Below are 22,744 nucleotides of genomic sequence, written 5' to 3'. Positions count from 1 at the left end.
GGGTTCAAACGGAACCCCCTGAAGAACTGAAAGAACTAGTTTGAGACTCCAAGGAGGAGTCAAAATTTTGTAAACAGGCTTGATTCTAACCAGAGCCTGAACAAAGGCTAGAACATCTGGCACAGCTGCCAGCTTTTTGTGAAGTAACACAGACAAGGCAGAAATCTGTCCCATCAAGGAACTTGCAGATAATCCTTTTTCCAATCCTTCTCGAAGGAAGGATAGACTCTTAGGAATCTTAACCTTGTCCCAAGGGAATCCTGCAGATTCACACCAACAGATATACCAAATTATGTGGTAATTTTTCTGGTTACAGGCTTTCAGGCCTGAACAAGAGTATTAATAACAGAATCTGAGAACCCTCGCTTTGATAAGATCAAGCGTTCAATCTCCAAGCAGTCAGCTGGAGTGGGTCGAACGGACCTAGAACAAGAAGGTCTCGTCTCAAAGGTAGCTTCCATGGTGGAGCCGATGACATATTCACCAGATCTGCATACCAAGTCCTGCGTGGCCACGCAGGAGCTATCAAAATCACCGACGCCCTCTCCTGATTGATCCTGGCTACCAGCCTGGGGATGAGAGGAAACGGCGGGAACACATAAGCTAGTTTGAAGGTCCAAGGTGCTACTAGTGCATCCACTAGAGCCGCCTTGGGATCCCTGGATCTGTACCCGTAGTAAGGAACTCTGAAGTTCTGACGAGAGGCCATCAGATCCATGTCTGGAATGCCCCACGGTTGAGTGACTTGGGCAAAGATTTCCGGATGGAGTTCCCACTCCCCCGGATGCAAAGTCTGACGACTCAGAAAATCCGCTTCCCAATTTTCCACTCCTGGGATGTGGATAGCAGACAGGTGGCAGGAGTGAGACTCCGCCCATAGAATGATTTTGGTCACTTCTTCCATCGCTAGGGAACTCCTTGTTCCCCCCTGATGGTTGATGTATGAACTTGGCCCTCGCTAGCTGAGGCCAAGCTTTGAGAGCATTGAATAACGCTCTCAGTTCCAGAATATTTATCGGTAGAAGAGATTCTACCCGAGACCAAAGACCCTGAGCTTTCAGGGATCCCCAGACCGCGCCCCAGCCCATCAGACTGGCGTCGGTCGTGACAATGACCCACTCTGGTCTGCGGAAGGTCATCCCTTGTGACAGGTTGTCCAGGGACAGCCACCAACGGAATGAGTCTCTGGTCCTCTGATTTACTTGTATCTTCGGAGACAAGTCTGAATAGTCCCCATTCCACTGACTGAGCATGAACAGTTGTAATGGTCTTAGATGAATGCGCACAAAAGGAACTATGTCCATTGCCACTACCATCAAACCTATCACTTCCATGCACTGCGCTATGGAAGGAAGAGGAACGGAATGAAGTATCCGACAAGAGTCTAGAAGTTTTGTTTTTCTGGCTTCTGTCAGAAAAATCCTCATTTCTAAGGAGTCTATTATAGTTCCCAAGAAGGGAACCCTCGTTGACGGAGATAGAGAACTCTTTTCCACGTTCACTTTCCATCCGTGAGATCTGAGAAAGGCCAGGACAATGTCCGTGTGAGCCTTTACTTGAGGAAGGGACGACGCTCGAATCAGAATGTCGTCCAAGTAAGGTACTACAGCAATGCCCCTTGGTCTTAGCACCGCCAGAAGGGACCCTAGTACCTATGAGAAAATCCTAGGAGCAGTGGCTAATCCGAAAGAAAACGCCACGAACTGGAAATGCTTGTCCAGGAATGCAAACCTTAGGAACCGATGATGTTCCTTGTGGATAGGAATATGTAGATACGCATCCTTGAAATCCACCTTGGTCATGAATTGACCTTCCTGGATGGAAGGAAGAAGTGTTCGAATGGTTTCCATCTTGAACGATGGAACCTTGAGAAACTTGTTCAAGATCTTGAGATCTAAGATTGGTCTGAACGTTCCCTCTTTTTTGGGAACTATGAACAGATTGGAGTAGAACCCCATCCCTTGTTCTCCTAATGGAACAGGATGAATCACTCCCATTTTTAGCAGGTCTTCTACCCAATGTAAGAATGCCTGTCTTCTTATGTGGTCTGAAGACAACTGAGACCTGTGGAACCTCCCCCTTGGAGGAAGCCCCTTGAACTCCAGAGAATAACCTTGGGAGACTATTTCTAGCGCCCAAGGATCCAGAACATCTCTTGCCCAAGCCTGAGCGAAGAGAGAGAGTCTGCCCCCCACCAGATCCGGTCCCGGATTGGGGGCCCGCATTTCATGCTGTCTTGGTAGCAGTGGCAGGTTTCCTGGCCTGCTTTCCTTTGTTCCAGCCTTGCATAGGTCTCCAGGCTGGATTGGCTTGAGAAGTATTACCTTCCTGCTTAGAGGACGTAGCCCTTGGGGCTGATCCGTTTCTGCGAAAGGGACGAAACTTAGGTTTATTTTTGGTCTTGAAAAGACCTATCCTGAGGAAGGGCGTGGCCCTTGCCCCCAGTGATATCAGAGATAATCTCTTTCAAGTCAGGGCCAAAGAGTGTTTTCCCCTTGAAAGGAATGTCAAGCAATTTGTTCTTGGAAGACGCATCCGCTGCCCAAGATTTTAACCAAAGCGCTCTGCGCCATAATAGCAAACCCAGAATTTTTTTCGCCGCTAACCTAGCCAATTGCAAGGTGGCGTCTAGGGTGAAAGAATTAGCCAATTTAAGAGCACGAATTCTGTCCATAATCTCCTCATAAGAAGAAGAATTACAAATAATCGCCTTTCCTAGCTCATCAAACTAGAAACACGCGGCTGCAGTGACAGGGACAATGCATGCAATTGGTTGTAGAAGGGAACCTTGCTGAACAAACATCTTTTTTAGCAGACCTTCTAATTTTTTATCCATAGGATCTTGGAAAGCACAACTATCTTCTATGGGTATAGTGGCGCGCTTGTGTAGAGTAGAAACCGCCCCCTCGACCTTGGGGACTGTCTGCCATCAGTCCTTTCTGGGGTCGACTATAGGAAAACAATTTTATAAATATGGGGGGAGGTACTAAAGGTATACCGGGCCTGTCCCATTCTTTACTAACAATGTACGCCACCCGCTTGGATATAGGAAAAGCTTCGGGGGGCCCCGGGGCCTCTAAGAACTTTTCCATTTTACATAGTGGTTCTGGAATGACCAGATAATCACAATCATCCAAATTGGATAACACCTCCTTAAGCAGAGCGCGGAGATGTTCCAACTTAAATTTAAAAGTAATCACATCAGGTTCAGCTTGTTGAGAAATGTTTCCTGAATCTGAAATTTCTCCCTCAGACAAAACCTCCCTGGCCCCCTCAGACTGGTGTAGGGGCCCTTCAGAAACCATATCATCAGCGTTCTCATGCTCTACAGAATTTTCTAAAACAGAGCAGTCGCGCTTTCGCTGATAAGTGGGCATATTGGCTAAAATGTTTTTGATAGAATTATCCATTACAGCCGTTAAATGTTGCATAGTAAGGAGTATTGGCGCACTAGATGTACTAGGGGCCTCCTGTATGGGCAAGACTGGTGTAGACGAAGGAGGGGATGATGCAGTACCATGCTTACTCCCCTCACTTGAGGAATCATCTTGGGCATCATTTTTACTAAATTTTTTTATGACATAAAATACATATAGTTAAATGAGAAGGAACCTTGGTTTCCCCACAGTCAGAACACAATCTATCTGGTAGTTCAGACATGTTAAACAGGCATAAACTTGATAACAAAGCACAAAAAACGTTTTAAAATAAAACCGTTACTGTCACTTTAAATTTTAAACTAAACACACTTTATTACTGCAATTGCGAAAAAGTATGAAGGAATTGTTCACCAAAATTTCACCACAGTGTCTTAAAGCCTTAAAAGTATTGCACACCAAATTTGGAAGCTTTAACCCTTAAAATAACGGAACCGGAGCCGTTTTTATATTTAACCCCTTTACAGTCCCTGGAATCTGCTTTGCTGAGACCCAACCAAGCCCAAAGGGGAATACGATACCAAATGATGCCTTCAGAAAGACTTTTCTATGTATCAGAGCTCCACACACATGCAGCTGCATGCCATGCTGTCCTCAAAAACAAGTGCGCCATACCGGCGCGAAAATGAAGCTCTGACTATGATTAGGGAAAGCCCCTAAAGAATAAGGTGTCTAAAACAGTGCCTGCCGATATAATCATATCAAAATACCCAGAATAAATGATTCCTCAAGGCTAAATATGTGTTAATAATGAATCGATTTAGCCCAGAGAAAGTCTACAGTCTTAATAAGCCCTTGTGAAGCCCTTATTTACTATCTTAATAAACATGGCTTACCGGATCCCATAGGGAAAATGACAGCTTCCAGCATTACATCGTCTTGTTAGAATGTGTCATACCTCAAGCAGTAAGAGACTGCACACTGTTCCCCCAACTGAAGTTAATTGCTCTCAACAGTCCTGTGTGGAACAGCCATGGATTTTAGTTACGGTGCTAAAATCATTTTCCTCATACAAACAGAAATCTTCATCTCTTTTCTGTTTCTGAGTAAATAGTACATACCAGCACTATTTTAAAATAACAAACTCTTGATTGAATAATAAAAACTACAGTTAAACACTAAAAAACTCTAAGCCATCTCCGTGGAGATGTTGCCTGTACAACGGCAAAGAGAATGACTGGGGTAGGCGGAGCCTAGGAGGGATCATGTGACCAGCTTTGCTGGGCTCTTTGCCATTTCCTGTTGGGGAAGAGAATATCCCACAAGTAAGGATGACGCCGTGGACCGGACACACCTATGTTGGAGAAAAGTGATCTAAAAAAATAAAGCATTTTTTTTCTAACTACAACATTCATTTCTAGGTTTATGGGACACAGCATTGTTTGTACCTTTAAAGGCTGATTCAGCTGTAATTTTGTAAGTAATCTTCTTCTGTTGTCATTTAACATGCCTTCAATCTTTCTCATGTGAGGCAGGAGGACATCATCTAAAAAACAGATCATCAAAATATGTAAGTGGTAAGCTTTGGAATGAAAATACCCTAAATGAATAGCATTAATGTATACTTAAAGGGGCAGTAAACACTAAATAAATGCTAGGTAGAATGATGCATTCAAAGAAAAGATTAGTCTGAGAATAACATGTAGATGCATTTTAAAAAGTTTCATTAGCTGTTTAAATATTGACAAAATAACTGTAAAGTTTTAGTGTCTATAAAACAATGGGAGCAGCCATGTTGTAGGTTACGTTCTCAGCTGTGGCCAATTAGGGACAGTAATAAAATAGGTCACTAGAGCGTGCAGCCAATGGCTCTGTGGAATATAACAGTGCTCTGCACTTTCTATTTCAAACCGGAACTTAACAGCTCACAATTTCAGAATAGAATTACAGGAAAAGGGTACAAAATAAATAAATGAAAGTTTATTGCAGTTTTTTTTTTATATATACGATTTATCATTTTATATTACCATCGCAAAGTGTTTAATGTCCCTTTAACACATGAACACTAATTTATGCCATTGGTCCCAATTTAACAAAGTCTGGCGGACCTGATCCGACAGTGCGGATCAGATCCGCCAGACCACGCTGAATACGGCGAGCAATACGCTCGCCGTATTCAGCATTGCACCAGCAGCTCACAAGAGCTGCTGGTGCAACGCCGCCCCCAGCAGACTCGCGGCCAATGGGCCGCCAGCAGGGGGGTGTCAATCAACCCGATCGTACTCTATCGGGTTGATTTCGGGCAATGTCTGTCCGCCTGCTCAGAGCAGGCGGACAGGTTATGGAGCAGCGGTCTTTGTGACTGCTGCTTCATAACTGCTGTTTCTGGCGAGCCTGCAGGCTCGCCAGAAACACGGGGCATCAAGCTCCATTCGGAGCTTGATAGATAGGCCCCATTGTGTGCAGTGCTGTACACAAAATTCATACACAAATGGTAATGCTTTATGTGATAATACACTATATGACAACTTTTTAGAATAATGTCATATCTTAGCCTTGCATGCTTTATAGATAGTTACAATGGTCAGTTTAATCTACAGTAGCTTCTTATAATGGTACATGAATTCTTATGAAACATCCCTTAATCTAAGCCTCACTCTCTGAGCAGAATAGTGGATTTATAAATGTACACTTAATTGTAACTAACAGCAAGCTGCATAATAAAGAATAGATATTTTTATTAATTATACATAAAATGATTTTAGTATAGCTCTCAAAAAAAAAAAAAAAAAAAAAAAAAAAAAGGACGAAATACATGCACAGAAGAATTTGAATTATCGTGGAAAAATGACATACCCTTATTCGTTAGAGTGTGTAATGTAAACACTAACAAGTACAACTCTGCATCTCTAGGTTTTTAACCCCCACAAAGGTGTTAAAATTATAGTTAAAGTGCTGGACCAGCAGTGCTCTGCATACCTTGATCGGTACTTTAAATATGTGTTTACCACAAAGAGTTGCAGGGTTTGCTAGCATTAAAATGTTCTCGCAAATTAGAGTATGCAATTTGTCCACTATAATAGCCCTTTAAAAACAATTTTTACTTAAATGTTTCCCACTTTTAAAAAAACCTTAAATCCACAATGTGAACAAGTTCTATACTATATTAGTTATTTCCAATACAGCTCACTCAAAATGTCTCCTGGATTCTTCTTCACATCATAAACAAAGCATCAGTGTAGAACTAGTAGAACAGAACAGTCTTACAAAGCACCAAGAAACACAAAAGAACTGCTCACAATAAATTAGTATATGATGAAAACAAATTAGAGTTCAGTTTACTCTCAGCAAGCTGTAAAAGAAATGTAAATTTACAAATAGCAGAACAAATTATAATATTAAAAGTATTACACTGCCCCCACATGGCTACTTCATAATACCACATGGCTGACATAACGTTCTGTGCAAAACAATGCAGATTTCTTACCATTGTTTTTTTCTAATGTTTGTATCATGTCGCCATCCAATGCAATTCCAACAAGTAACTCAACGTAGCCTTTGAATGTCTCCTTCATGGCCCGAGTATTCAAAAAGCGAGTTGTAACCGGTGGTGGTGGAGGTTCAAACTCTAAAAAACATTGCAGATGGCAAGTAAATATTTGATCTTAAAGGGACAGTCTACTCCAGAAATGCTATTGTTTAAAAACATAAATTATGCTTACCTGATAATTTTCTTTTCTTCTGACGGGAAGAGTCCACAGCTGCATTCATTACTTTTGGGAAATACAGAACCTGGCCACCAAGAGGAGGCAAAGACACCCCAGTCAAAAGGCTTAAATACCTCCCCCCACTTCCCTCATCCCCCAGTCATTCTGCCAAGGGAACAAGGAACAGTAGGAGAAATATCAGGGTGAAAAAAAAGGTGCCAGAAGAACAAAAAATTACAGCCGCCTCATAGATAAAAACACGGGCGGGAGCTGTGGACTCTTCCTGTCAGAAGAAAAGAAAATTCAGCATAATTTATGTTTTTCTTCTTAAATAGGAAGAGTCCACAGCTGCATTCATTACTTTTGGGAAAACAATACCTAAGCTAGAGGACACTGAATGCAAACAACGAGTGGGTTCAAAAGGCGGCCTCTTCGAAACGCACCACAGCCTGAATTACCCGACAGAGAGTTGATGCTGTGAGGCGTGCGGCGTTACTGGCAACAGCCGTGGAACCGGCTAAGGGACCGGAAGTGACACCGGTCTATCAAATTTCAGGTTCAACCCACCAGGAAAACGGAGTGCCGTAGCTGTGGCGAAACCAAGCCACAAGTCCAGATCCAGAATACATTCTTAAAAAAAAAAAAAAAAACAACAAAAAAAAAAAAAAGACGACGACACAGGTGAAAACCCGAAGCCCAGGTAACTGCATATTAGTTACACCGCCAGCAAAGCCGAGCTAGAGACCACTCAGTCCCAGAGTCCGTCGAGCACAAACAGCCTTCGAGGAGTCAGCCCCGTGGCTCTCGACTCCCATGAAGGTACCCGGCCGAAAGACAAGGACCGCTACCTGCCCCCAAAAAGTAGAACAGATTCCCATAAGAATCCAAAGGATCAATCCACACGGCTCATAAACCTAGAACAACCCACGGTTGTCTTATGATAGTAGCGCCCAGGGAGACAAACTCCCTAGAAACACAAGGATCCAATAAAAAAAAAAAAAAAAAAAGAGAGATCCATACACAGGGAAACACGTCCCAAAAGGGACTTAAGGGGCACCCTCATATCCCCGACCCCGTACATACCATAAAGGTACTCCAGAAAACCATGAGTTCCGTATTGCCTCGTATCAGATCGAAACCTGCAGGCTAGGCAATCAGAGACAGCAGAAATAGGATAACTAACCCAGCAGTAAGTAAAGAGCTCTCCAGGAAAACACCAAACCGTCTGAAGAGGAACTCACAATGTCCAGCTTCCAGGTAGGAAAGCGGACTCAACCATCGTGAAACCCAAACCACCGAAGGCGTTTTAAAGTCTGCTAGCACACATTCAAAGTGCAATAGCTGTAGCTGGTTTCAAACGGCAAACCTTCCAAAGTCTCAACAACAGCCCTCAGATACCGGGCTCTAAGGAGCGTCCCAGCACCAGATGCCAGTAGAAAATAGGAGGACATCAAAAGTCCTCCCACCGAAGGGGAGGACCGACTCTGGAAGAAAATGGTCAACACTGCGTAGATTAACCGATCCCCGACCTTCCCTCCAAGGTAATGGTCACAGCCCAAAGGCTAGTTCGCTAAAGACCAAAGACAAGAGTCCCAGACCTCTGGAAGAAAAAGAGATGGGTCAACAAGGAACAAAGCCCCTGAGTAGACCTCTGACCACTACTACAAACGGCATGCTACAGTGAGTCAGGATAGACTTTGTGCTCTGGTACGAGACCCACCTACCCTGACGTTTTCCTCAAAGAGGAACACTTCCCAATGGAAGAGGGCTCACAGACCCCCAGCATCTATATATCAGAATCCAACATTTAACAGGAGCCCCAACAAGGTTCAAACCCCCAGCCTTCCGCTGCAGGAGCGGTGTAACCAGTTACTACTCCACATCTAACTTTCCAGGATTCTGATAACGCAAGAAGGGAAAAACCCTTACAAGGCAAGAAAAAAAGGACCCACAGGTCGCCACAGATACTAAGGTAACTCCGAACCAGGAGAACCCATCCCCCACTCTAGGAGAGAAGGAGACCAAAGCAACGGAAACCACCCTACCATAGAGGCGAGACTCCTCGGCCATATCGCCAACCCAGTTGAAAGATACCTGGAGTCTACAAGGAACACTGAATGCGCCAGAAGACCAGTAGGTATCCGTCAGAGAGACCTAGAACCTAAGCCACAGGCAGATAGGCATCTCGCATGAGAAACAGAGCCCCGCCCCTCTCTGAGAGGGGCACACGGAACCACAAACACCTAAGGAGAAACAGAACTGTCCACACCCATCCAGGGAGAGATATGGACCTAGGCCAGAGTTCTCGAAAAACGGAATTGATAGAAAGATCTAACTTCCAGAGGAACCCTAAGCTGCCTCCTATGATTAGGAGCGCACCATCTAAAGTCTGTAGACTTGGCGATCTAGCAACAGCCTCAAACCCAAGAGTCTTAAAGAACTCCTGAACAGTTTGAGAATTCAGCACTCTTGGATTGCAAGGAAAAATCTTGTAGACAAGCGTAACCACGTGTTACACAAACTAGCAAGGTAGCAACCAACACCCAAAGGTGAATGTGAACCCTGAACCTTACTTGCCATCCCAGAGAGATAGACGTAAAGCACCCTCCACGAAGCCCTTAACAGATCATCAAGGATAAATGGTCAACTACAGGACCCCAGAATGGCGACCGTCTGTAACCGACCTTGACTCTTCACTGTTAAGCCCCAAGGCTAGATATGCAACGAGGACACAGATAACACCCGAACGTCGAAGACTATGGTCAGACCAAGTGTATAATATGGAAGAGACAACAGCCAGGATCGATCTTCCGAAAAAAAAAAAACCTTTGACAGGGTAAAAGCTTGAAGCCTTGCAGCTCCCCACAGAAGGCAGGAAACCCCTGCACTCCACCTCTTAGAGTAATGCATCTCTGAGCAAAGAAAGGACATGCCTGTGCTTCCAGGCCAGATGACCCGCCCAAGGCGGGAAGGGGAAAGACTCCGCCACCGCAAGAAAATGTTTAATAGGCCAAAGAATCAGCCTCCGGAAGAACCTCAAGTGAAGACGCAAATCATTCACCACTGGGAACACCAGACCACATAGGTCACTCACATCTCCCAACTCCAAAGGAATGAAAACTATGGTTCTGAGTTCCCAGGGACTTGAAAGAACCATGATGACGTCTACAAAAACAGAATTTATGTTTACCTGATAAATTACTTTCTCCAACGGTGTGTCCGGTCCACGGCGTCATCCTTACTTGTGGGATATTCTCTTCCCCAACAGGAAATGGCAAAGAGCCCAGCAAAGCTGGTCACATGATCCCTCCTAGGCTCCGCCTACCCCAGTCATTCGACCGACGTAAAGGAGGAATATTTGCATAGGAGAAACCATATGATACCGTGGTGACTGTAGTTAAAGAAAATAAATTATCAGACCTGATTAAAAAACCAGGGCGGGCCGTGGACCGGACACACCGTTGGAGAAAGTAATTTATCAGGTAAACATAAATTCTGTTTTCTCCAACATAGGTGTGTCCGGTCCACGGCGTCATCCTTACTTGTGGGAACCAATACCAAAGCTTTAGGACACGGATGAAGGGAGGGAGCAAATCAGGTCACCTAAATGGAAGGCACCACGGTTTGCAAAACCTTTCTCCCAAAAATAGCCTCAGAAGAAGCAAAAGTATCAAACTTGTAAAATTTGGTAAAAGTGTGCAGTGAAGACCAAGTCGCTGCCCTACATATCTGATCAACAGAAGCCTCGTTCTTGAAGGCCCATGTGGAAGCCACAGCCCTAGTGGAATGAGCTGTGATTCTTTCAGGAGGCTGCCGTCCGGCAGTCTCATAATCCAATCTGATGATGCTTTTAATCCAAAAAGAGAGAGAGGTAGAAGTTGCTTTTTGACCTCTCCTTTTACCAGAATAAACAACAAACAAGGAAGATGTTTGTCTAAAATCCTTTGTAGCATCTAAATAGAATTTTAGAGCGCGAACAACATCCAAATTGTGCAACAAACGTTCCTTCTTTGAAACTGGATTCGGACACAAAGAAGGCACGACTATCTCCTGGTTAATGTGTTTGTTAGAAACAACTTTCGGAAGAAAACCAGGTTTAGTACGTAATACCACCTTATCTGCATGGAAAACCAGATAAGGAGGAGAACACTGCAGAGCAGATAATTCTGAAACTCTTCTAGCAGAAGAAATTGCAACCAAAAACAAAACTTTCCAAGATAATAACTTAATATCAACGGAATGCAAGGGTTCAAACGGAACCCCCTGAAGAACTGAAAGAACTAAGTTGAGACTCCAAGGAGGAGTCAAAGGTTTGTAAATAGGCTTGATTCTAACCAGAGCCTGAACAAAGGCTTGAACATCTGGCACAGCTGCCAGCTTTTTGTGAAGTAACACAGACAAGGCAGAAATCTGTCCCTTCAAGGAACTTGCCGATAATCCTTTCTCCAATCCTTCTTGAAGAAAGGATAGAATCTTAGGAATCTTTACCTTGTTCCAAGGGAATCCTTTAGATTCACACCAACAGATATATTTTTTCCATATTTTGTGGTAAATTTTTCTAGTTACAGGCTTTCTGGCCTGAACAAGAGTATCAATAACAGAATCTGAGAAACCTCGTTTTGATAAGATCAAGCGTTCAATCTCCAAGCAGTCAGCTGGAGTGAGACCAGATTCGGATGTTCGAACGGACCTTGAACAAGAAGGTCTCGTCTCAAAGGTAGCTTCCATGGTGGAGCCGATGACATATTCACCAGATCTGCATACCAAGTCCTGCGTGGCCACGCAGGAGCTATCAAGATCACCGACGCCCTCTCCTGATTGATCCTGGCTACCAGCCTGGGGATGAGAGGAAACGGCGGGAATACATAAGCTAGTTTGAAGGTCCAAGGTGCTACTAGTGCATCTACTAGAGTCGCCTTGGGATCCCTGGATCTGGACCCGTAGCAAGGAACCTTGAAGTTCTGACGAGAGGCCATCAGATCCATGTCTGGAATGCCCCACAATTGAGTAATTTGGGCAAAGATTTCCGGATGGAGTTCCCACTCCCCCGGATGTAATGTCTGACGACTCAGAAAATCCGCTTCCCAATTTTCCACTCCTGGAATGTGGATTGCAGACAGGTGGCAGGAGTGAGTCTCCGCCCATTGAATGATTTTGGTCACTTCTTCCATCGCCAGGGAACTCCTTGTTCCCCCCTGATGGTCAATGTACGCAACAGTCGTCATGTTGTCTGATTGAAACCGTATGAACTTGGACTTTGCTAGCTGAGGCCAAGCCTTGAGAGCATTGAATATCGCTCTCAGTTCCAGAATATTTATCGGTAGAAGAGATTCTTCCCGAGACCAAAGACCCTGAGCTTTCAGGGGTCCCCAGACCGCGCCCCAGCCCATCAGACTGGCGTCGGTCGTGACAATGACCCACTCCGGTCTGCGGAAGGTCATCCCTTGTGACAGGTTGTCCAGGGACAGCCACCAACGGAGTGAGTCTCTGGTCCTCTGATTTACTTGAATCGTCGGAGACAAGTCTGTATAGTCCCCATTCCACTGACTGAGCATGCACAGTTGTAATGGTCTTAGATGAATGCGCGCAAAAGGAACTATGTCCATTGCCGCTACCATCAAACCTATTACTTCCATGCACTGCGCTATGGAAGGAAGAGGAACGGAATGAAGTGTTTGACAAGAGTTTAGAAGTTTTGTTTTTCTGGCCTCTGTCAGAAAAATCCTCATTTCTAAGGAGTCTATTATTGTTCCCAAGAAGGGAACCCTTGTTGACGGAGATAGAGAACTCTTTTCTACGTTCACTTTCCATCCGTGAGATCTGAGAAAGGCCAGGACTATGTCCGTGTGAGCCTTTGCTTGAGGAAGGGACGACGCTTGAATCAGAATGTCGTCCAAGTAAGGTACTACTGCAATGCCCCTTGGTCTTAGTACCGCTAGAAGGGACCCTAGTACCTTTGTGAAAATCCTTGGAGCAGTGGCTAATCCGAAAGGAAGTGCCACGAACTGGTAATGCTTGTCCAGGAATGCGAACCTTAGGAACCGATGATGTTCCTTGTGGATAGGAATATGTAGATACGCATCCTTTAAATCCACCGTGGTCATGAATTGACCTTCCTGGATGGAAGGAAGAATTGTTCGAATAGTTTCCATTTTGAACGATGGAACCTTGAGAAACTTGTTTAGGATCTTGAGATCCAAGATTGGTCTGAACGTTCCCTCTTTTTTGGGAACTACGAACAGATTGGAGTAGAACCCCATCCCTTGTTCTCCTAATGGAACAGGATGAATCACTCCCATTTTTAACAGGTCTTCTACACAATGTAAGAATGCCTGTCTCTTTATGTGGTCTGAAGACAATTGAGACCTGTGGAACCTCCCCCTTGGGGGAAGCCCCTTGAATTCCAGAAGATAACCTTGGGAGACTATTTCTAGTGCCCAAGGATCCAGAACATCTCTTGCCCAAGCCTGAGCGAAGAGAGAGAGTCTGCCCCCCACCAGATCCGGTCCCGGATCGGGGGCCAACATTTCATGCTGTCTTGGTAGCAGTGGCAGGCTTCTTGGCCTGCTTTCCCTTGTTCCAGCCTTGCATTGGTCTCCAGGCTGGCTTGGCTTGAGAAGTATTACCCTCTTGCTTAGAGGACGTAGCACTTGGGGCTGGTCCGTTTCTACGAAAGGGACGAAAATTAGGTTTATTTTTGGCCTTGAAAGACCTATCCTGAGGAAGGGCGTGGCCCTTACCCCCAGTGATATCAGAGATAATCTCTTTCAAGTCAGGGCCAAACAGCGTTTTCCCCTTGAAAGGAATGTTAAGCAATTTGTTCTTGGAAGACGCATCCGCTGACCAAGATTTCAACCAAAGCGCTCTGCGCGCCACAATAGCAAACCCAGAATTTTTCGCCGCTAACCTAGCCAATTGCAAAGTGGCGTCTAGGGTGAAAGAATTAGCCAATTTGAGAGCACGGATTCTGTCCATAATCTCCTCATAAGGAGGAGAATCACTATCGATCGCCTTTTCTAGCTCATCGAACCAGAAACACGCGGCTGTAGTGACAGGGACAATGCATGAAATTGGTTGTAGAAGGTAACCTTGCTGAACAAACATCTTTTTAAGCAAACCTTCTAATTTTTTATCCATAGGATCTTTGAAAGCACAACTATCTTCTATGGGTATAGTGGTGCGTTTGTTTAAAGTAGAAACCGCCCCCTCGACCTTGGGGACTGTCTGCCATAAGTCCTTTCTGGGGTCGACCATGGGAAACAATTTTTTAAATATGGGGGGAGGGACGAAAGGTATACCGGGCCTTTCCCATTCTTTATTTACAATGTCCGCCACCCGCTTGGGTATAGGAAAAGCTTCTGGGGGCCCCGGGACCTCTAGGAACTTGTCCATTTTACATAGTTTCTCTGGGATGATCAAATTCTCACAATCATCCAGAGTGGATAACACCTCCTTAAGCAGAGCGCGGAGATGTTCCAACTTAAATTTAAATGTAATCACATCGGGTTCAGCTTGTTGAGAAATTTTCCCTGAATCTGAAATTTCTCCCTCAGACAAAACCTCCCTGGCCCCCTCAGACTGGTGTAGGGGCATATCAGAACCATTATCATCAGCGTCCTCATGCTCTTCAGTATCTAAAACAGAGCAGTCGCGCTTACGCTGATAAGTGGGCATTTTGGCTAAAATGTTTTTGATAGAATTATCCATTACAGCCGTTAATTGTTGCATAGTAAGGAGTATTGGCGCGCTAGATGTACTAGGGGCCTCCTGAGTGGGCAAGACTGGTGTAGACGAAGGAGGGAATGATGCAGTACCATGCTTACTCCCCTCACTTGAGGAATCATCTTGGGCATCATTTTCAGTGTCACATAAATCACATCTATTTAAATGAGAAGGAACCTTGGCTTCCCCACATTCAGAACACAGTCTATCTGGTAGTTCAGACATGTTAAACAGGCATAAACTTGATAACAAAGTACAAAAAACGTTTTAAAATAAAACCGTTACTGTCACTTTAAATTTTAAACTGAACACACTTTATTACTGCAATTGCGAAAAAGTATGAAGGAATTGTTCAAAATTCACCAAAATTTCACCACAGTGTCTTAAAGCCTTAAAAGTATTGCACACCAAATTTGGAAGCTTTAACCCTTAAAATAACGGAACCAGAGCCGTTTTTATCTTTAACCCCTTTACAGTCCCTGGTATCTGCTTTGCTGAGACCCAACCAAGCCCAAAGGGGAATACGATACCAAATGACGCCTTCAGAAAGTCTTTTTTATGTATCAGAGCTCCTCACACATGCGACTGCATGTCATGCTTCTCAAAAACAAGTGCGCAATACCGGCGCGAAAATGAGGCTCTGCCTATGATTAGGGAAAGCCCCTGGAGAATAAGGTGTCTAAAACAGTGCCTGCCGATATTATTTTACAAAAATACCCAGATTAAATGATTCCTCAAGGCTAAATATGTTTATATATGAATCGATTTAGCCCAGAAAATGTCTACAGTCTTAACAAGCCCTTGTGAAGCCCTTATTTACTCTGTAATAAAAATGGCTTACCGGATCCCATAGGGAAAATGACAGCTTCCAGCATTACATCGTCTTGTTAGAATGTGTCATACCTCAAGCAGCAAAAGTCTGCTCACTGTTCCCCCAACTGAAGTTAATTCCTCTCAACAGTCCTGTGTGGAACAGCCATCGATTTTAGTAACGGTTGCTAAAATCATTTTCCTCTTACAAACAGAAATCTTCATCTCTTTTCTGTTTCAGAGTAAATAGTACATACCAGCACTATTTTAAAATAACAAACTCTTGATTGAATAATAAAAACTACAGTTAAACACTAAAAAACTCTAAGCCATCTCCGTGGAGATGTTGCCTGTACAACGGCAAAGAGAATGACTGGGGTAGGCGGAGCCTAGGAGGGATCATGTGACCAGCTTTGCTGGGCTCTTTGCCATTTCCTGTTGGGGAAGAGAATATCCCACAAGTAAGGATGACGCCGTGGACCGGACACACCTATGTTGGAGAAAACAGATCCATATCCCAGGCAAGTAGCCAGAAAAAGCCAACTTTAGATCGGCACTCACAACCCTCTATCAGAGGGGTTGTATCTAAACACTAGGCCTCATACTTCGAATAGGATCCGAGCGCGGAGTCCATAGCAATAGGCCAAGTGACATACAGAATCCGACAGGAGTAAATCAGCACCACGAGGGTGACATGAACCCAGGTAAAAGCAGAAAAGCGTCCGACCAGTACCTGCCTGGTATAAGGACACTCCAGAACTGCCCAAGGTCCAAGAAAACTCAACCCGAAGGATCGATAAATGAACTAGAAAACATAATTCTATTATTCAAAAAGTGTGCAACTTCCGTGGAAGTGCCAACGCGACCAAAATCGCAAGTATCGGTTACAGAGAAGAACGTTCTTACAAATGAAAATCTAACAGACATGAGTTTAAGAAAAACAAATGAAACATATCCACCCATCGGGTGAATGCCCAAGGTGAATGAGAACGCCAATGGGACCAGCCGATCAGAGGCCACATTCACCCAAGCTCAGAACTAGAACCGAAACATAAAGAAAAAATAAAACAGAGACGTTAAGGAGATTGGCTTCATCCCCCAAACGTTGCATCCAATTTCCATCCAGCGTCTAAGGCCTTGGATCCCTTGGCCCATTAGGACTGGGATCCTCTAACATCGCCAAAACATGCCTTAAAAGAACACAAAGACGTGCCAGCCTATAACGGAAGGCAAAATTATCCCTCATCGGATCAACGAAAAACCCCGACCCCCCCTGAGGTTCGGGCCCCTGAAGCCTCAGAGGCCAACGCTTCCCCAGGAGGCCGAACTGAATCAGGCGATCCCCTGCCCGACGGCCCTGGTTATCAGAACACGGACAGTATCTGTGAAATATTTTGCTTGGGAGATATAAATGAGTCAGTGCCATAGAAATGGCCATGCGGAACCGTGACCTAACCTCTGGAGGAAACAAGCCACCCTCTGGAGGAGTAAAGGCCATATGGACCCCTGCTTGTGTAGCCGATAAAGGGTTTGGGGCACGCGCCTCACGGGACATGGAAACCACGGAGGCGGATGGCTCAATGCACTCTAAGCTCCCTGATTCGGGAGAAGAGAGTACTCTAGAACGACAATCGGAACATAACTGATGGGCATTGATTACCCGGGCCATTTCATATTCATCACAAGACGCAGTCTCCATATCGGAGACATCTGTGTCTAACGTATCAGAATCCTCCATAATCTTGGGATTACAAAAATGGCAAAAACTAACTGGCACCCTTTTTACACCCCCAATGGCTGGGGCACTCACCACCTCCTGTGAACCAGATAACTCACAAGCCTTTAGACTCTGTCACACACAGTCAGCATACGGAAGTGAGAAACACAGTAACCGCACCCGTCACAAGGTGTACCGTGCCAGTCACAAAAAGGGTACGCAATTTAGAGAGATTATGTCATTCAGATAAGGCCGTTATGTTCCGTAAAGCCATGAGCCTAGGTATTGCTACACATTAGCAGATAGAACCCTGTTCAATAACCCCCCTCAGGAGATATTAACCCATGATTCCTTATAAAAAACATAATTTATGTAAGAACTTACCTGATAAATTAATTTCTTTCATATTAGCAAGAGTCCATGAGCTAGTGACGTATGGGATATACATTCCTACCAGGAGGGGCAAAGTTTTCCAAACCTCAAAATGCCTATAAATACACCCCTCACCACACCCACAAATCAGTTTAACGAATAGCCAAGAACTGGGGTGAAAAGAAAAAAGTGTGAAGCATAAATATAAGGAATTGGAATAATTGTGCTTTATACAAAAAAATCATAACCACCACAAAAAAAGGGTGGACCTCATGGACTCTTGCTAATATGAAAGAAATGAATTTATCAGGTAAGTTCTTACATAAATTATGTTTTCTTTCATGTAATTAGCAAGAGTCCATGAGCTAGTGACGTATGGGATAATGACTACCCAAGATGTGGATCTTCCACGCAAGAGCCACTAGAGAGGGAGGGATAAAATAAAGACAGCCAATTCCGCTGAAAAAAATCCACACCCAAAAATAAAGTTTAAATCTTATAAAGAAAAAAACTGAAAATATAAGCAGAACATTCAAACTGAAACAGCTGCCTGAAGTACTTTTCTACCAAAGACAGCTTCAGAAGAAGAAATCACATCAAAAAGGTAGAATTTAGTAAAAGTATGCAAAGAAGACCAAGTTGCTGCTTTGCAAATCTGATCAACCGAAGCTTCATTCCTAAACGCCCAGGAAGTAGAAACTGACCTAGTAGAATGAGCTGTAATCCTTTGAGGCGGAGTTTTACCCGACTCAACATAAGCATGATGAATTAAAGATTTCAACCAAGATGCCAAAGAAATGGCAGAGGCCTTCTGACCTTTCCTAGAACCGGAAAAGATAACAAATAGACTAGAAGTCTTTCGGAAATTCTTAGTAGCTTCAACATAATATTTCAAAGCTCTAACAACATCCAAAGAATGCAATGATTTCTCCTTAGAATTCTTAGGATTAGGACATAATGAAGGAACCACAATTTCTCTACTAATGTTGTTGGAATTCACAACCTTAGGTAAAAATTTAAAAGAAGTTCGCAACACCGCCTTATCCTGGTGAAAAATCAGAAAAGGAGACTCACAAGAAAGAGCAGATAATTCAGAAACTCTTCTGGCAGAACAGATGGCCAAAAGGAACAAAACTTTCCAAGAAAGTAATTTAATGTCCAATGAATGCATAGGTTCAAACGGAGGAGCTTGAAGAGCCCTCAGAACCAAATTCAAACTCCAAGGAGGAGAAATTGACTTAATGACAGGTTTTATACGAACCAAAGCTTGTACAAAACAATGATTATCAGGAAGATTAGCAATCTTTCTGTGAAAAAGAACAGAAAGAGCAGAGATTTGTCCTTTCAAGGAACTTGCAGACAAACCTTTATCCAAACCATCCTGAAGAAACTGTAAAATTCTCGGAATTCTAAAAGAATGCCAGGAAAAATGATGAGAAAGACACCAAGAAATATAAGTCTTCCAGACTCTATAATATATCTCCCTAGATACAGATTTATGAGCCTGTAACATAGTATTAATCACAGAGTCAGAGAAACCTCTTTGACTAAGAATCAAGCGTTCAATCTCCATACCTTTAAATTTAAGGATTTGAGATCCTGATGGAAAAAAGGACCTTGCGACAGAAGGTCTGGCCTTAACGGAAGAGTCCACGGTCGGCAAGAGGCCATCCGGACAAGATCCGCATACCAAAACCTGTGAGGCCATGCTGGAGCTACCAGCAGAACAAACGAGCATTCCTTCAGAATCTTGGAGATTACTCTTGGAAGAAGAACTAGAGGTGTAAAGATATAGGCAGGATGATACTTCCAAGGAAGTGACAATGCATCCACTGCTACCGCTTGAGGATCCCTGGATCTGGACAGATACCTGGGAAGTTTCTTGTTTAGATGAGAGGCCATCAAATCTATTTCTGGAAGTCCCCACATTTGAACAATCTGAAGAAAAACCTCTCGGTGAAGAGACCATTTGCCCGGATGTAACGTTTGGCGACTGAGATAATCCGCTTCCCAATTGTCTATACCTGGGATATGAACCGCAGAAACTAGACAGGAGCTGGATTCCGCCCATACCAGAATTCGAGATACTTCTTTCATAGCCAGAGGACTGTGAGTCCCTCCTTGATGATTGATGTATGGCACAGTTGTGACATTGTCTGTCTGAAAACAAATGAACGATTCTCTCTTTAGAAGAGGCCAAGACTGAAGAGCTCTGAAAATTGCACGGAGTTCCAAAATATTGATCGGTAATCTCACCTCCTGAGATTCCCAAACCCCTTGTGCTGTCAGAGACCCCCACACAGCTCCCCAACCTGTAAGACTTGCATCTGTTGAAATTACAGTCCAGGTCGGAAGAACAAAAGAAGCCCCCTGAACTAAACGATAGTGATCTGTCCACCACGTCAGAGAGTGTCGTACAATCGGTTTTAAAGATATTAATTGAGATATCTTTGTGTAATCCCTGCACCACTGGTTCAGCATACAGAGCTGAAGAGGCCGCATGTGAAAACGAGCAAAGGGGATCGCGTCCGATGCAGCAGTCATAAGACCTAGAATTTCCATGCATAAGGCTACCAAAGGGAATGATTGTGACTGAAGGTTTCGACAAGCTGATATCAATTTTAGACGTCTCTTGTCTGTCAAAGATAGAGTCATGGACACTGAATCTATCTGGAAACCTAAAAAGGTTACCTGTGTCTGAGGAATCAATGAACTTTTTGGTAAATTGATCCTCCAACCATGATGTTGAAGAAACAACACAAGTCGATTCGTATGAGATTCTGCTAAATGTGAAGACTGAGCAAGTACCAAGATATCGTCCAAATAAGGAAATACCACAATACCCTGTTCTCTGATTACAGACAGAAGGGCACCGAGAACCTTCGTAAAAATTCTTGGAGCTGTAGCTAGGCCAAACGGCAGAGCCACAAACTGGTAATGCTTGTCTAGTAAAGAGAATCTCAGAAACTGATAGTGATCTGGATGAATCGGAATATGCAGATATGCATCCTGTAAATCTATTGTAGACATATAATGCCCTTGCTGAACAAAAGGCAGGATAGTCCTTACAGTTACCATTTTGAATGTTGGTATCCTTACATAACGATTCAATATTTTTAGATCCAGAACTGGTCTGAAGGAATTCTCCTTCTTTGGTACAATGAAGAAATTTGAATAAAACCCCAGTCCCTGTTCCAGAACTGGAACTGGCATAATTACTCCAGCCAACTCTAGATCTGAAACACATTTCAGAAATGCTTGAGCCTTCGCTGGGTTTACTGGGACACGGGAAAGAAAACCTAACAGCCCACAGGGAAAAAAAAAAAGAGTCAAATTTTTGAAGGTAAGAAAAAAAGATTAATTCAAATGCATTATCCCAAATATGAAACTGACTGTCTGAAAAATAAGGAATGTTGAACATTCTGAGTCAAGGCAAATAAATGTTTGAATACATATATTTAGAACTTTATAAACAAAGTGCCCAACCATAGCTTAGAGTGTCACAGAAAATAAGATTTACTTACCCCAGGACACTCATCTACATATAGCAGATAGCCAAACCAGTACTGAAACTGTAATCAGCAGAGGTAATGGTATATATATATATAAGAGTATATCGTCGATCTGAAAAGGGAGGTAAGAGATGAATCTCTACGACCGATAACAGAGAACCTATGAAATAGACCCCGTAGAAGGAGATCACTGCATTCAAATAGGCAATACTCTCTTCACATCCCTCTGACATTCACTGCACGCTGAGAGGAAAACCGGGCTCCAACCTGCTGCGGAGCGCATATCAACGTAGAATCTAGCACAAACTTACTTCACCACCTCCATAGGAGGCAAAGTTTGTAAAACTGAATTGTGGGTGTGGTGAGGGGTGTATTTATAGGCATTTTAAGGTTTGGGAAACTTTGCCCCTCCTGGTAGGAATGTATATCCCATACGTCACTAGCTCATGGACTCTTGCTAATTACATGAAAGAAAATCTCTTTGCAGGAGGCCTTATCTTGAAGCCAATTCTGTACCCTTCTGAAACAATGTTCTGAATCCAAAGATTGTGAACGGAATTGATCCAAATTTCTTTGAAAAAACGTAATCTGCCCCCTACCAGCTGAGCTGGAATGAGGGCTGCACCTTCATGTGGACTTAGGAGCTGGCTTTGATTTTCTAAAAGGCTTGGATTTATTCCAGACTGGAGATGGTTTCCAAACTGATACCACTCCTGTGGGTGAAGGATCAGGCTTTTGTTCCTTATTGTGACGAAAGGAACGAAAACGATTATTAGACCTATATTTACATTTAGATTTTTTATCCTGTGGTAAAAAAGTTCCTTTCCCTCCAGTAACAGTTGAGATAATAGAATCCAACTGAGAACCAAACAATTTATTACCCTGGAAAGAAAGGGAAAGCAGAGTAGACTTAGAAGACATATCAGCATTCCAAGTTTTAAGCCATAAAGCTCTTCTAGCTAAAATAGCTAGAGACATATACCTGACATCAACTCTAATGATATCAAAGATGGCATCACAAATAAAATTATTAGCATGTTGAAGAAGAATAATAATGCTATGAGAATTATGATCTGTTACTTGTTGCGCTAAAGCTTCTAACCAAAAAGTTGAAGCTGCAGCAACATCCGCTAAAGATATAGCAGGTCTAAGAAGATTACCTGAACACAAGTAAGCTTTTCTTAGAAAGGATTCAATTTTCCTATCTAAAGGATCCTTAAAGGAAGTACCATCTGCCGTAGGAATAGTAGTACGCTTAGCAAGAGTAGAGACAGCCCTATCAACCTTAGGGATTTTGTCCCAAAACTCTAATCTGTCAGATGGCACTGGATATAATTGCTTAAAACGTTTAGAAGGAGTAAATGAATTACCCAAATTATTCCATTCCCTGGAAATTACTTCAGAAATAGCACTAGGGACAGGAAAAACTTCTGGAATAACTACAGGAGATTTAAAAACCTTATCTAAACGTTTAGATTTAGTATGAAGAGGACCAGAATCCTCAATTTCTAATGCAATTAGGACTTC

The 22,744-nt window shown here is 43.4% G+C and overlaps 1 protein-coding gene across 1 annotated transcript in view; it reads right to left on the bottom strand.

Moving 5' to 3' along the window:
- QSER1 (glutamine and serine rich 1) overlaps positions 1-22,744 on the bottom strand; it is a 368,580-nt gene that overhangs the window by 76,605 nt on the left and 269,231 nt on the right. Inside the window, exons 9-10 of the mRNA XM_053720408.1 lie at positions 6,865-7,005; positions 4,826-4,923 (exon numbers count right to left, since the gene is read on the bottom strand). Of these exons, the coding sequence (XP_053576383.1) occupies positions 4,826-4,923; positions 6,865-7,005 (239 nt within the window). The remainder of the gene's footprint in view (positions 1-4,825; positions 4,924-6,864; positions 7,006-22,744) is intronic.

The sequence above is a fragment of the Bombina bombina genome, chromosome 7 (genome assembly GCF_027579735.1).
Source record: "Bombina bombina isolate aBomBom1 chromosome 7, aBomBom1.pri, whole genome shotgun sequence".
Taxonomy (NCBI): Eukaryota; Metazoa; Chordata; class Amphibia; order Anura; family Bombinatoridae; genus Bombina; species Bombina bombina.
Note: the sequence above shows the minus strand (reverse complement) of the source record. Positions and strands in the feature narration are given on the sequence as shown.